This window comes from Micropterus salmoides, unplaced genomic scaffold, assembly GCF_014851395.1.
Source record: "Micropterus salmoides isolate LMB-PRFRI ecotype aquatic unplaced genomic scaffold, ASM1485139v1 Ms_hic_scaffold_3845, whole genome shotgun sequence".
Taxonomy (NCBI): domain Eukaryota; kingdom Metazoa; phylum Chordata; class Actinopteri; order Centrarchiformes; family Centrarchidae; genus Micropterus; species Micropterus salmoides.
The window spans coordinates 16,229-29,957 of NW_024043201.1; the positions used below are offsets into that span (position 1 = coordinate 16,229).

The 13,729-nt window shown below is 39.2% G+C and overlaps 1 protein-coding gene across 1 annotated transcript; it reads left to right on the forward strand.

Annotated features, from left to right (window-relative positions):
• Positions 1-3,949: 3,949 nt before the first annotated feature.
• LOC119885004 (probable ATP-dependent RNA helicase DDX5) lies at positions 3,950-13,729 on the forward strand (the record flags this gene model as incomplete). The annotated part of the gene is given in 13 exon segments (XM_038695270.1): positions 3,950-4,139; positions 5,558-5,738; positions 5,956-6,052; positions 6,200-6,333; positions 6,847-6,912; positions 9,226-9,367; positions 9,510-9,670; positions 9,930-10,102; positions 10,250-10,360; positions 10,488-10,549; positions 10,648-10,707; positions 12,165-12,386; positions 13,409-13,729. Coding segments are annotated over 13 exon segments (1,653 nt in total). The 5' UTR covers positions 3,950-4,098.

The following is a 13,729-nucleotide window of genomic DNA, read 5'->3' on the forward strand; positions in this document are numbered from 1 at the left end:
AGAAGCTACGGTTAAACTGAGGCATCAAGAGTGATATACAAGTGAAAACACTTGTATATATGGACTATGGATGTGCAGGGCTTTAATGTTGGAGTAGTATATGAGAGGAAATGTACTACAAAGTATGCCAATAAATCCACCAAACATGACTTTTGAAGAGAAACCTTCAAATATAGTTTTCTCTGTGGAAGAGGAAGAGGTTTGTAAAGCACTGTTCATTTCATTTATCTAAACGGTGTTGTTTTAAATCTATATTTATCATGTCCTTTGTTTCAGCTTCCCTACAGTTGCATTTTCAGATAACAATAAGTGGTCACTCAATCGTGATAATTTTTTGTAGTTGACTGCAAATCAAATATCAAAAAGTAGCTATCATGCAAATTTAAAAGGAACAAGCAGAAGCCCAAACAATAAGTATTTATGACTTCCTATTTTTTCAGCTCTTCCCTTTTTTTATATGCCAACATGGAGGTCCAGCCTCTTTCAGAAGAAAGACACAACTATTATATCAGGATTAAAAACAAACTTTGTTATACTGGGAGTACAGCAGTGAAAGCAATTCTTAAGTTGGGTCTTTGATGTCTGAAATGTCGTCGGATGACCTGTACGCTAAGCCTGGCATCATCATGACAAGGGAGTATGACAAGGAGAGTGTAGTGGACATCTATGTGAGTGCAGAAAGCCTGAGAGTGTATGACAACCCCTGGGTGGAGGGCATGTCACCAAATATACCAGCACCTACAGGGGCTCAGCACACAGGTATGGACATGACCAGCACCAAGCTTCAGTTTGTGGATTTTTCTGTGTGGTTTGGTAGTGTTATTTTGTTGCCTCTGAACACGTGTTTACATTTAATGTTCTTGTGTTTTTTGAATAGACACTTAGAGTTATCTACAGCTATACATACTATTTCATGTATTTAGTGTATTTTCATAGATGTCAGTATCCTAAAAGTTCTGAGCCTGATGTTGATTATTTATTTAAGTGTCTGTGGTCAGTGGGCGGAGGAATCATGTCAGAACTTCTTTAATGTTTCTGCGAGTGTTGTGTGTTCTCCTCCTGGCTGGGATCCTGGTCCTCATTTGTCTCGAGGTCCAAAGTGAGTTTTTCCTAATTCAGTTTGGTGTAAAGAAAATAGTTGATTACATAAAGACTGTAATATTCTGATATTACATGGGAATATTTAGTTGCTGTTTTGTTGTTCCTCTTGCTGCAATAGTGAAAAAAGACGGAGCCACTTGGAGTACAGAGAAAACCCAATTATTGGCAGAAATCGCCAATCTCAGTAAAATCATCGACCAGTTAAAAGCCAGTTACAGTGAATTCAATGAGTGTTGTGGTAAGTGAAATATTACCACTTCTATTGTATCATCTTTATTCATTGATGAGATGCTGTGTCTACAATCAATTATCACACAAGATCCTCTATGTTTCTGTTACAACAACGACAACGACAACGTATTTTTGTTTTTAAAGGAAACAATTTAGTAGTTTGGGAAACTCTTATGAAAAGTGAGCCAAAGCAATTGTAAAATACTGTAGTACCTAGCAAGAATTTCTGCTTTGTAAAAGGGCTGTCTCTCCCTTTGAAACACAGATCTGAAGCATGGGAAATGTAAAGACCAGGTCCGATCTGAATGTCCCTGATAAAGATCTGGGAATGGGTGGACAGGACACCGCTGACCACGGAGCAGTACGTGTTGGAAACATTATTCGAGGATATTTTTCGAAGGATTTCTTTTGCTGGACTGTATCACGTCAGAGCAGGCATCCTGAATGAAGGACTTTTGATGACATTGGACAGTAAACAAGCATGCACTGACTGACGCTTTCAGATCAATCAAACTTTATTTATAAAGGACAAGTCATTCAACAAATGCATCTCAAAGTGCTGAACAGAGTTAAAAAGAACATATGTTTAAATCACAGCAACACAAGCGGAAAAGTAACTTTTATAAAATGCATGTACATCGTAGACATAAACTCATGTATTATAAAGTACACAAAAGATCAAAATAGGGGATTCTTAAGGATCTTGGGTTATACCTAAATCCTTTTAAAAATAACCATTCATTGAGCACAGTGTTAGTTCAGGCAGGCAACAAAGTCAAGCTTCACCTACAATCATAGCACATTAGCTGATGGCAGCCCATCTCAAAGCAGCTGACAGCTCAGCAGATTCCCCTCTTAGCATTCATCAGCAAATTCCGTACAAGGCGCCTTATTTCAGATGCTTTAGCCTGCCTACTCTAGTTGCTTCCTCTGCAAGCAGCTTGTAACCCGCCACCACTCCAGCGCCTCCTTCCAGGCTGTGTCTGATTAATCAGTTTCTGTTATTATTGATCCTGCTCTGGTCTGTACTCCAGGCAGTCTTTGCTGCTGCTCTCTCTGCTCCATGGCTTTCCATGTAGGCACGTGGAAGGGCAGGGAGATCCCAGAACAGAGCCATACCGCCAAACATAACTTACTACAGAGTAAATATCAGCTTCTCTGATGGAATATGTCCTGATTGAAAATTTTCATTCCTCTGCCACTATGGAACGGTGATTCAACTTATTTTTACATTTTCTCCATCAGGTGCACAGGAGGCAATGTTTCACGTATTGCACACGTTTTATCAAATTCTGCATAGCTTACTGTATAAATATGTTCCCTCTGGCTATGTGTCCTCATTTTAGTCATGGTGTTTTTTGGTATTACACAAGAACAGTACCATTTACATAAGACGACTAGATTAATGGCCTGCTTTGTAAAATAAATGGATTTTTATTTTTGGAGGATCTCAAACTGCTTGCATGTTTTATTTAATCTTTTTGTTAAATGTTTTTGTCATTTTAGTTGTGTGAAATGAAATGCACTTTTTTCTGTCTGTGTGGGTTCAAGAGTGTCACACATGTTTTACATCAACCAAATGAAGACTGTGTTGTGATATAAAAGCCACAAGTTGAAGATGGAGATCATTGGGAAGTTTAAACATTTTGTGCCAGAAGAATTTACCGAATACAACAGAATATTGTGTACCCTGGTTACTACCTGATCTTGTGACTGCTTGCCCAACTGGACTTATTTCGAAGTGATGTTTTGTTCCCTCATCTCAGCAATAGTATTATATTTCTATGTTAATTGTACATTGTGTTTGTTGAAGCAGTGGGTTGTCAGTGAAAGTTTGTGAAAAGGCTCAATGAATATTAGTGCACAGCTTTTGTCAGAATATGGTTTTGCGGCAACCACAAAATAAAAAACAGTTTCAGCAGATGCTCCTCTCCCCATGATTTTTGGAAAGTAGCTAATACTACCTATATATAGTATATACAGTAATATATAATTTATCAATACAATTTGTGCAAGACAGAATTCTAAACAGTTTAAATTCACATGGTCACAGAGTTATGGCCATTTAAACTGAGTTTCTGTTGAACCACTTTTGCAGGATTTCACAGTGGTGATCATAATTTGTTTAATTTAATTTAATTTTTATTTTTTTTGGTGTTCTAGAAGAATCTGGCAACCAGTTACAGGGCCACAGTATGGGATATTAAAAAATATATAATATCTTAAAATCTGTCAGTCTCATCCATATCACTTTTCTTTTGACTGGAGTTATACATTTTAGAATCCCTTTCTGTAAGTGCAAGTAAATTGAATATGATTTAAAGAAATAAAAATGTAATAAAACTATTGTTTAAAAAAAATCATCTTAATCTGTTATGTATTATTCTCAGGATTTAATACAAAAGCCTAATTTCCCTTTTATTTGTTTTAACTCTTTCTTGACCTGTCCATATTGTGTATCATTATTATCTTTATACAACTTGAAACGTGAAACATATGAAATGTGTACACATTAAACACACATGAGGCTTTTAACTGGCTGTCAGAATCACCATATGTGCGGAGATTAAATAGTGCCACCGGGGTGCGCATTGATACAACGTTATCCGCGTCGTCTAACCTCATTTCCGTCTCTGCAAACAGACTTCTGACTGCCGGCATTTTCTTTTTGTTTTCACTGTGCTGACTTGGATTGATCTTCAGTTTTGTTGACCGACACACCGGATTTACACGAAGTCCACTTTCACCGCAGTAGTCTGCTACACAATGCCTGGATTTTCAGACAGAGATCGTGGCAGAGATAGAGGGTAAGTCAAGTGTCCGGGTTTCTTGACGTTAGCCAAGACGAACGGCTTAGCATACGGTTGCTAACGGCAGAGCTGTCATGGCTGGATTCTCAAAACAAGACACTTCTAACGTTAGTTTATGTCGCCACTTGTTGGTATCTAGCTACATGTCTCTATTAAATTGTGAAAAGTCGTGTTTTTACACGCTCTAGCGGCCCTGCGTTGACATGTTTGTATTTTTTTCCGTTCCCCTGCCGAATAGAGGTAAAATGGCAGCTAACGACGGCTCTGCTGGCTGAGCAGTTTGCACTTGTTATCTGATCATGTGACGCAGTGGTGTCTCCTGTTGTGGATGCACATCTGAGACGAGGATTTGTGTCGCAGTGACCCAATTTATTTTAAATGACTCATTTTCCATTAGTATTGTGACCTAGACACTCTCTAACTCTGACAGTTTAATGTTAACGTTACTTTGCAACATGACAGGTCAGTATCTATGTATTAGTACGGCAATTTCCAAGTGCTAGACATTTAAATTTGACTCGGTCTAAGTGTTTGTTTTGGGTTGTTAACTAACAATTTGTAGAAAACTATTGACTGTGTGAGTTGTAGTGGAAAAACGCCAGATATGCTCAGTGTTTGTAAAACAAATAAGTCCACAAATTCATTTCCACGTTTTGCCTGTAGGTTATAAACTTTCTCTGTGTAGAAGATTGTGTCTTCCTTCACAAATGTTGATTTAAGGATTTTTACTGCTGTTTACAAATGTAAAGCCACTGTTCCTTTTGTGTAGTTTATTTATATTGTGCTTTCAAATATAAAACAGGGAAGAGAGGATTTTAGTCCAGAAACGTTTGCAAGGCAGTGTTAAGGGGACAAGGTTCACTTGTTTGTTGTTTTACAACACAGGGTTGCAAAATGCAAGTTGTAGCTCCTTCATGCTACACACATTGAATGTTTAACATATATTTAAATTAGAGTAAAATAAAACAATAAATATACAGTTACAAATACAGATACACACAAAAATTACATACAGTTCCATGTTATTTATTTATAGTGGAGTGCATAGGATGACGAGTGATTTAGTACTGCATGTCAATAAAGTTGGGGGCTGACAAGTGACAGACTGTACAAAGGAAAAGTCAAAATCAGTATGCAGTGGCTGAGATATTCTCACTTTTACCTAGTACAAGTCAAGAGACAAAAACGCAGAACCTTAGACTTCATATTATACAAGTAATAGTTTTTCAAACCCCACCAAGTCCAACCTGAGATGGCCAAGATGATATCACCATGTATCATCAGGGGTATTTGTTAAACTTAACAGTTTCCTCTACTGGCTGAGTAGTACTAATCAGAACTACTTCATTGACTTTTTTATGGGTGCCCCTTTTTTGGCCGTGCTTTCTGTTATGTGTCCCTCTCTTTTATTTAAGGTATGGTGGAGGACCCCCTCGTTTTGGTGGTGGCGGAGGCGGCAATAGGGGCGGACCTCCTCCAGGAAAGTTTGGCAACCCCGGAGAGAGGCTGCGAAAGAAGCACTGGAACCTCGACGAGCTTCCAAAGTTTCAAAAGAACTTCTACCAGGAACATCCAGATGCCACTCGCAGACCACTTGTAAGAGCTGCGCTTTTCTACGTTTTAATTTTCACATTAACACAAAATTACAGTTAAGTAAAACAAAAGGGAAAAGGTCTAACACCCAAAACAAACATTCCCACTTACAGATTTAATGTGTTTTCCTGCTGTTTCATGCAGGCGTTTGTGTATATATGTGTAATGACAATGGTTTATTTTAATTTTAAAATTTCCACTTCTTCTAATTTAATTACAGCAAGAGGTTGAACAGTACCGAAGAAGCAAAGAAGTTACGGTCAAAGGCAGAGATTGCCCCAAACCTATTGCAAAATTCCATGAAGCTGCATTTCCAAGTGAGTAGAAATTCATACTCCACCACACAAATAATCCTGAACAGTCCTTTGCCTCTTTGCTGAAATATGTTAATTATTTCAGCATACTGCGTCATTATCAGAAGCTTTTACATTAAGCAATTTAACATGCATATCTTTCTACTTCAGGCTATGTCATGGATGTTATTGGCAAACTGAACTGGACTGAACCAACTCCAATTCAGGCTCAGGGGTGGCCCGTTGCCCTTAGTGGCAAAGACATGGTTGGCATCGCTCAAACTGGGTCTGGGAAAACCCTTGCAGTAAGTGAAATATTCTGCAATTCTGATTCAGACCCTTTCTGCTCAGCAGCCTTATTAGATATATCTGTTGCTACCTAATTGAGAAGAAGAGCCAGCTAGATACTGTAAACGTGGTGCATCGCAATTCTGGCAATGTGCTGTACATTTAGCCAATTTATTTATTCTATATTGTTCATTCAGTTATTCAGATTCGTTATAACAATTTACTTACTTTTCTTACTTATTACAGAAGTAATCTTAACCGCTTAGTTGGTTCATTATACTGTTGCCCAGAGTGATTGGCTCAAGATTGAAAAAAATTAATTAAATATAAAAATAGCCATTTAAGATAAGATGTTAAAACAATAACTTGAAACAATGTTAATATTGTGGACTATGTATGTTTTTTTTCCTTTGTCTACTTTAGTGTTTGTCTGTTTTAAGTTTTTCATTGCATGTCTTTTGGACCGGGTGTGTGTCCTTAATAAATCAGGATTTTTTTATAATGTGGTATGTTTGGTTTGTTTTTTTTAGTACCTTCTGCCTGCAATTGTGCACATCCAACATCAGCCATTCTTGGAGCATGGAGATGGACCTATAGTAAGTACACCTAAAATTTCATTGTATTAGATGTGTGATTCTGTCTTTGTTAGCACAAAAGGATATTGGCAATTTTTGTTATATTTTTGAAGAACAGGAAATTATTTTTAAGCCATCACAATAATAATAATAATATGTTAACATTACCCAGATGATGCTTAGTCTTCCAATCATACTGATCGATGTGTTGCTTCGCATATGACTGAATATGCACTTTTTGCTGTACTTGGTGTGCCAAACAAATAAGAAACCAGCAAGGCTACTATCTTTTTGTGTGTTAAGTTTGTACATCTTTTGTTTTTAACATGGTTGCTTGAATAATTTACTCTTTGATGACAAAGCTCTCCAAGCAGTACCATAATATTATGCTATCAGCTTTTAGGGGGCAGATTAATTGTTTACAATTACTGCTTCGCCTGCCATGGCACAACTAAATCCTATCCTAAACTGAGCGCGTTTTGGGGCAGTCGTGGTGCTGTGGCCTGTACTACAAAGCGAGGTAACTGGCTTATCCAGGTAACTTCAGCAGTAACTTTGTGATGCCGGGTGTAACTTCCTGATTAACCCGTACTATCAAAGGTTGATAGGTGTTAACCGAGGTCTGTTTCTATGGCAGTTTACGCTGCATCTCTAAACTGCTCCGAGCAGGTTTTGTTCATGGTTAACTCGAGGTGATCCTGCAAGTGGACTACACACCACATCTGTACTTAGTGTTAATGATAAGAAGTAGGATATTATTACACACCATTTCATCCTGATTTGTTCCACTGCGGTTGCAATGAAGTTCTGAACACAACAGCATTACGTTCAGACAGCGAGCCCTGCAGCCTCTGTGATTTTAGAGAGGAATCTTAATTAATTGACGGGATAGTTTCTTAGATGTAGCCCATCTCTGGGCTATAATTGAATCCTCCTAGATTAAAGTGTGAAATTTACAATAAGAAAAATTGTAAATTCCCTGAAATTAATGTCGTAAAAAATCAAAAATCACTCCGGTCTTTTCTTTTGAATACGCCCAATCCAAGGCAAAGTCTCTAAGGTGCATGATAGTGATTGTGAGCTAAACTCAGGAGTATTTCCTCACTGCTAAATCTGATTGCAAAGTTTAATATAACTTTCCAGTGCGTGCATAATACACGGCAGACGTGTGTGTGTGTGTGCGCGATGTTGCAGCCTTGCAAAGTGAAGTTTCTCTCATAAATGTGTGACCATAATGTGAGAGAATATTCAATTTTTTTTACTTGTAGATTAATCTTAATAATCAGAGACAATAATTAATTTTTTATTTTTTTTCTAATACAATGGACCTTATGTGCAGTCGTACTTTACATCTTAATCATATTACACATTAAAGAAGAGCCCATAAAATACATGAGATTTGAACTATAATGAGAACACTGTGTGTGTGTGTTTTTGTTTTTTTTTGTTTTTTGTTTTTTTATAATTAGGCTAGAAATTTAGTCAATGCGATGCCAACAAGCCGCCCTGGCTTTGCCACAATATTAGATTTAGCTGTTAACTTGTCTTCATATTCATAATTTCTTGACACTACCAATGTGCATTCCTCTGGAGAAATACGGAGCATGCGCTGTGGTGAAAAAACTTTGCCTGCACAGCCGAACACGCCCCATTTATGCAAACACACACCAACTCAACAATTAAGTTAACACGGACTCAACTAACCAACATCTAATCCACCATCGTAGTACTGTTTAACTCCAGTGAAAGGCGCTCAGAGTTTGTCAACCCTGAGTTTGACTGATAACCCCGAGTTAACTCTGAGTAGGCTGAACTCCCTTCGTAGTACAGGCCACTGGTCTGCAGGGATTAGTATTAAACAATTAATCAAAACAGTATCAAAATTGCAATGAGGCCAAGTGCACTATCCAAACTGCAGGAGTTAAATTTTTATTTTTATTTTTTTTTATTTGATTTTCTTTTTTAAATGAAGCATTGTGGTGCTACAGAGACGCCCCAGCCTACAAATCCTATTCTCCAGACCTAAGGGAACAGTCAAAATGAAATGCAAACATTACCATTCCCACTGAAATTTTGACTTACGCCGGAGCCGTAATTATTATTGTGATTTTATTTTTATTTTTTTACTTTTTTGTATATCCTTCATTTTTTGCAGGGATTATTCTTTCTTGGTTGTGGTGAAGTTGCTTGGCCCTGTATAAATATTTTCCTATGTGAATAGATAAACACACAAGGTGTTGTAACTGTGCAATATACATAGATCATGTTTATTTGATGTTCAATAAGCAAATCAATACAATTTGTTAAATCTGTACTGTATCAATCTTTCTTTAGTGCTTAGTGCTGGCACCAACCCGTGAGCTGGCTCAGCAGGTGCAACAAGTGGCTGCTGAATATGGCAGGGCCTCCCGTCTCAAGAGCACCTGCATCTACGGTGGGGCGCCCAAAGGACCTCAAATCAGGGACCTTGAGAGGGGTATGCTTACTTTGTTACTCTCACTATGTTAATATTATTGAACATAATCAACTTCTTTGCTGTTAGGCATGTGTTTTATGATTAAGGTTTGATTGGTTTTAAATGTATGTTGTTGTGTTTTTTTTTTTGTTTTTTTTTTAAGGTGTTGAGATTTGCATTGCTACCCCAGGTCGTCTCATTGACTTCCTGGAGTGTGGTAAGACTAATTTGCGTCGTTGCACTTATCTGGTGCTGGATGAAGCTGACCGCATGCTGGACATGGGATTTGAACCTCAGATCCGCAAGATAGTGGAACAAATTCGGGTTAGTTAAGTTTTCTTTCACAACTGATGGGTGACATTATTTATAAAATAAACTGTCACACCACAACATGATTACTACCCAGCTGCTTTGTTTATAACATTTTGCTCAGCACACAAATGACATAAAAGCTTGGCTGGCAAGATACAAAATGCAAACTTCAACCAATAGCTGCTACTAGAGATTCAACTTTAAATCTGAGTGTTAAATTTACTTTGAAGCTGCAAAATTGTGTTGAACTCCTCCTTTTTGTCTTTAACAGCCAGACCGTCAGACCCTGATGTGGAGTGCGACCTGGCCTAAGGAAGTTCGCCAGCTGGCTGAGGACTTCCTGAAGGACTACGTCCAGATCAATATCGGTGCGCTACAGCTCAGTGCCAACCACAACATCCTGCAGATAGTTGATGTTTGCAATGACATGGAGAAGGAGGACAAGTGAGTAGACTCTTCATTTGCATCAGTCAGTCATTGGATTATCTTAAACCAGTCTATTACTGCACTTATGTCAGGGTAGAGTCAGTAGAAACATAATGTCTGTTGTAGTGACAGACTAAATTTTAAGTTTTGTCTCTTTTCTGTCAGACTGATCCGCTTGCTGGAGGAGATAATGAGCGAAAAGGAGAACAAGACCATTATTTTTGTGGAGACCAAAAGGCGTTGTGACGAGCTCACCAGGAGGATGAGAAGAGATGGGTATGGATCTCCTCTTCTTTCTTCCTTATTTTAATTATTCTGTTCATCTGAAAAGTTAATATTTAGCCTATGCCAGATGATAACTACTTGTTGCATCAGTGTTTAATGTTCACTCTGTCTGTCCCAGGTGGCCAGCAATGGGAATTCATGGAGACAAGAGCCAGCAGGAGAGGGACTGGGTCCTTAATGGTGAGATTTACTAAATAACATTGCAAGTTACTGGTAAACAAAAATCTGTGTCACAGCCTGCCCTGTAATTGAATTAAATACTGCCTCTCTCCCTTCAGAGTTCAGATATGGCAAAGCTCCAATCCTCATCGCTACAGATGTGGCCTCCCGTGGCTTAGGTCAGTATGCCATTGAGTATCATCACTTTCTTATCAGTGTTACACTTACTTTAAAGAAAGTGGTTTTGCTTTCTTTAACTTTTCTATGCATTTTCTGAGTTTTTCTCACCTTAAGGTGGAGTCTTTGTGGCAGGCGCTAGGCATGACAGTCCCAGGCCTCGAGAGGGAGAAGGATGACATATTGGAAGTGCTCCACTGGCTTGCCACCCAGTGGGCCTAGAGAGGTGAAGCTCTTGTGTGCCAGTGATCTTCAAAAGGCTGTGTGGCTAAGCCTTTGTCTCTGATATGTGGTTGAAATACACACACATCTGTTCTCTGTCCATGGATTTCACCTGACAAATGCCATCCAGCTGTTTCCAACTCAAACGTTAAAAAAAAAAAAAAAAAAAGATATGCTTGATGTTGTGACTTTTGCCTTGCATGCTGTTGTGTTAGAGAGCGCTGTATTGCAAGTCACTTGTTTGAGATTTGGAACATTTGTTACCTTTCGGAGCTTGTATCACATGGCATGGGTGCTTGTGAGCCTGTCTAAGCTTTTGTTTTCTTTTCCCGTCAAAGTGCTGGATTTCCTGAAATGGAGAGAGTAATTTGAAATCTTTTGTCTCTGAAAATTGATGAGACCTGGCACATGTGTTTAGGGGGTAGTGGGAACATCTAGTGAGAGGAGAAAGAGAGTGAGACAGCTCAAACCAAAGTTCCTCCCTCGCCTGCGTTTTATAGTCATGTCGAGACCTGCCAACGAGAGACATTTTCTCAAGTGAACACTGGCTTCTTGGAAGATCTTGCCTTGATGAGACTGATGAAGGGAGTGGGGGGGGGGAATCATTCTGTGCTCGGTGAGGGGTCCCACAGGGATCAAGGCTTGGGCCTTTTTCATTTTTTTTGAACGGGGCCCCTGTTCAAATTAGTACTTGATCTATTTTGTCTTGGCAAGACATGCAGTGTGGCCCTTTAATATCAAGCTTCTTTTGAGAGTACTGGGAAAAATGGACCTGCAAAAATGTACCACTGAATGGTCCTATATTGGCTCATGAGGAGGCCCCAGTGCATATCGTGGCCCAACTGCGTAGAAGCTCCTGGATGTCACTTGACAATTTGTGGGGGATTTCGCTGCATTGGGAAAGGACTAGTGAATGCATACTCCTTTATGGTAAGACTTAAATCCATTTCCTTTTCTCCCTTGGTTAACAAAAGGGAGAGTGAATGTCCTTTTTTTTTTATTATGGTAAGCAAATGGAGTGTGCATCGTTTCTCTCTTCCCACAGTAGTATTCCCATGGAGTAGATATGTACACAATCTTGTGTTGTTTTTTAACACATTTTCTCCACAGCCCTAATGACCATTTTCTTCCCCAGCCTTCAGAGTTGCTAACTTTTCCCTTTGATCTGGCTGTTGTGGTGTGCAAAATCCTGTGTGGCCCCCATGTTTTGTTTTGCCACACTGCAACACTTTCACAGATGTGGAGGATGTGAAATTTGTCATCAATTATGACTACCCTAACTCCTCCGAGGATTATATCCACCGCATTGGACGCACAGCCCGAAGTCAAAAAACGGGCACGGCCTACACCTTCTTCACCCCCAACAACATGAAACAAGCCAGTGACCTGATCTCTGTGCTCCGCGAGGCCAACCAGGCCATTAACCCCAAGCTGATCCAGATGGCAGAGGACAGAGGAGGTAAAATGTGAACTTGTTTGCAATAATAAGGATTTTCAAGGAAGATGCAGTGTATGTGTAAAGTGTTTATGATTATGATCTTTTAGTAGATATGAGAATTCATTCTGAGGCTCGGCTTCATGAGCTAATTTTAATTATTTGTCTGTTTTATTTCAGTGATTCATATTCTACATCTCTTGTTAGAAACTTGTATCTTAGATGGTTTGGACAAAATAGTGTAATCTTTGTCATTGTCTTAAAAGCCACTTTCAGACATGCACCTTGTAGCGTAAATGTGACCGCAATTCAACACGTTGGTCTCGCATCTCAATACATTGAAAAGCTCCAGTCCTCATCACTTTCAACACAGCAGCAAACTAAATAGCATGATGTCAGATTAACACCATATCTTTGTCCGCCTACGTTCTTATAAGCACTATGATAAATCTATCACTTATTATCTCTCATGCACATTGATAAGTAAACCAGGACACGCGGATTGAGTCACTTTTTTAAGCTGTTGAAGAGACTCAGACTCATCAAAGATGTTTTTTATGTGTTTAATGTTTTTTGGGGTCCCTCGCAGTGCCTGGTAAAAGAAAGAAACTCTACTTTAGTCACAATAATGATCAAGGCAGCACTCCTACCACTTACTTTTCATTCTGCATAGAGGAAGAATGAAAGGAGATTCCAAACTTAACAACTTCTCATTCAATATTTGGAAAATTTAAAATGGGCAGCAGAGTTATCTAATGAATTATGAACCTGATGAGGATATTTATTTGGAGATTTGTTGGTAAAAGCAGGGGCCAGCATCCATAGCACTCAGGTTGGTTGTTAAGGCTTCAGAGCCAAAATCATTTTTTAAAAATCACATCTGTATCACTTTAACAGATCGAGGAAGCCAACAATGTGGCGCATTCCATGTCTGAGAAGGGCTTTTTTTTGTTAGTTTTGCTGCCATGTTGTAGGTTCCTTGTATTGATAGTCTGAACCCACTCCACTCTCCTCTTTCGTCCCTCTCTTGTCATTATCTCATCCAGGTCGTGGAAGAGGTGGAAGAGGCGGCTACAAGGATGACCGTCGGGATAGGTATTCTGGGGGTGGGAGGAGCAGCTTTGGTGGGAGTAGTTACAGGGACAGGGACAGTGACAGGGGGTTTGGAAATGGGCCGAAGAGTGCCTTTGGTGGCAATAAGGCCCAAAATGGTGGCAGCTATGGAGGCAACAGTGGCAACTCTAGGTAGCTATGGCAGCAACAATTACAACAACAGCAATGGACAGGGTAATTTTGGTGCTCCGGCAAACCAGGTGGGTGCCTTTGGTAACCAAAGCTTTCAGGGCCCCCCTCAGTTTGGGGCCATG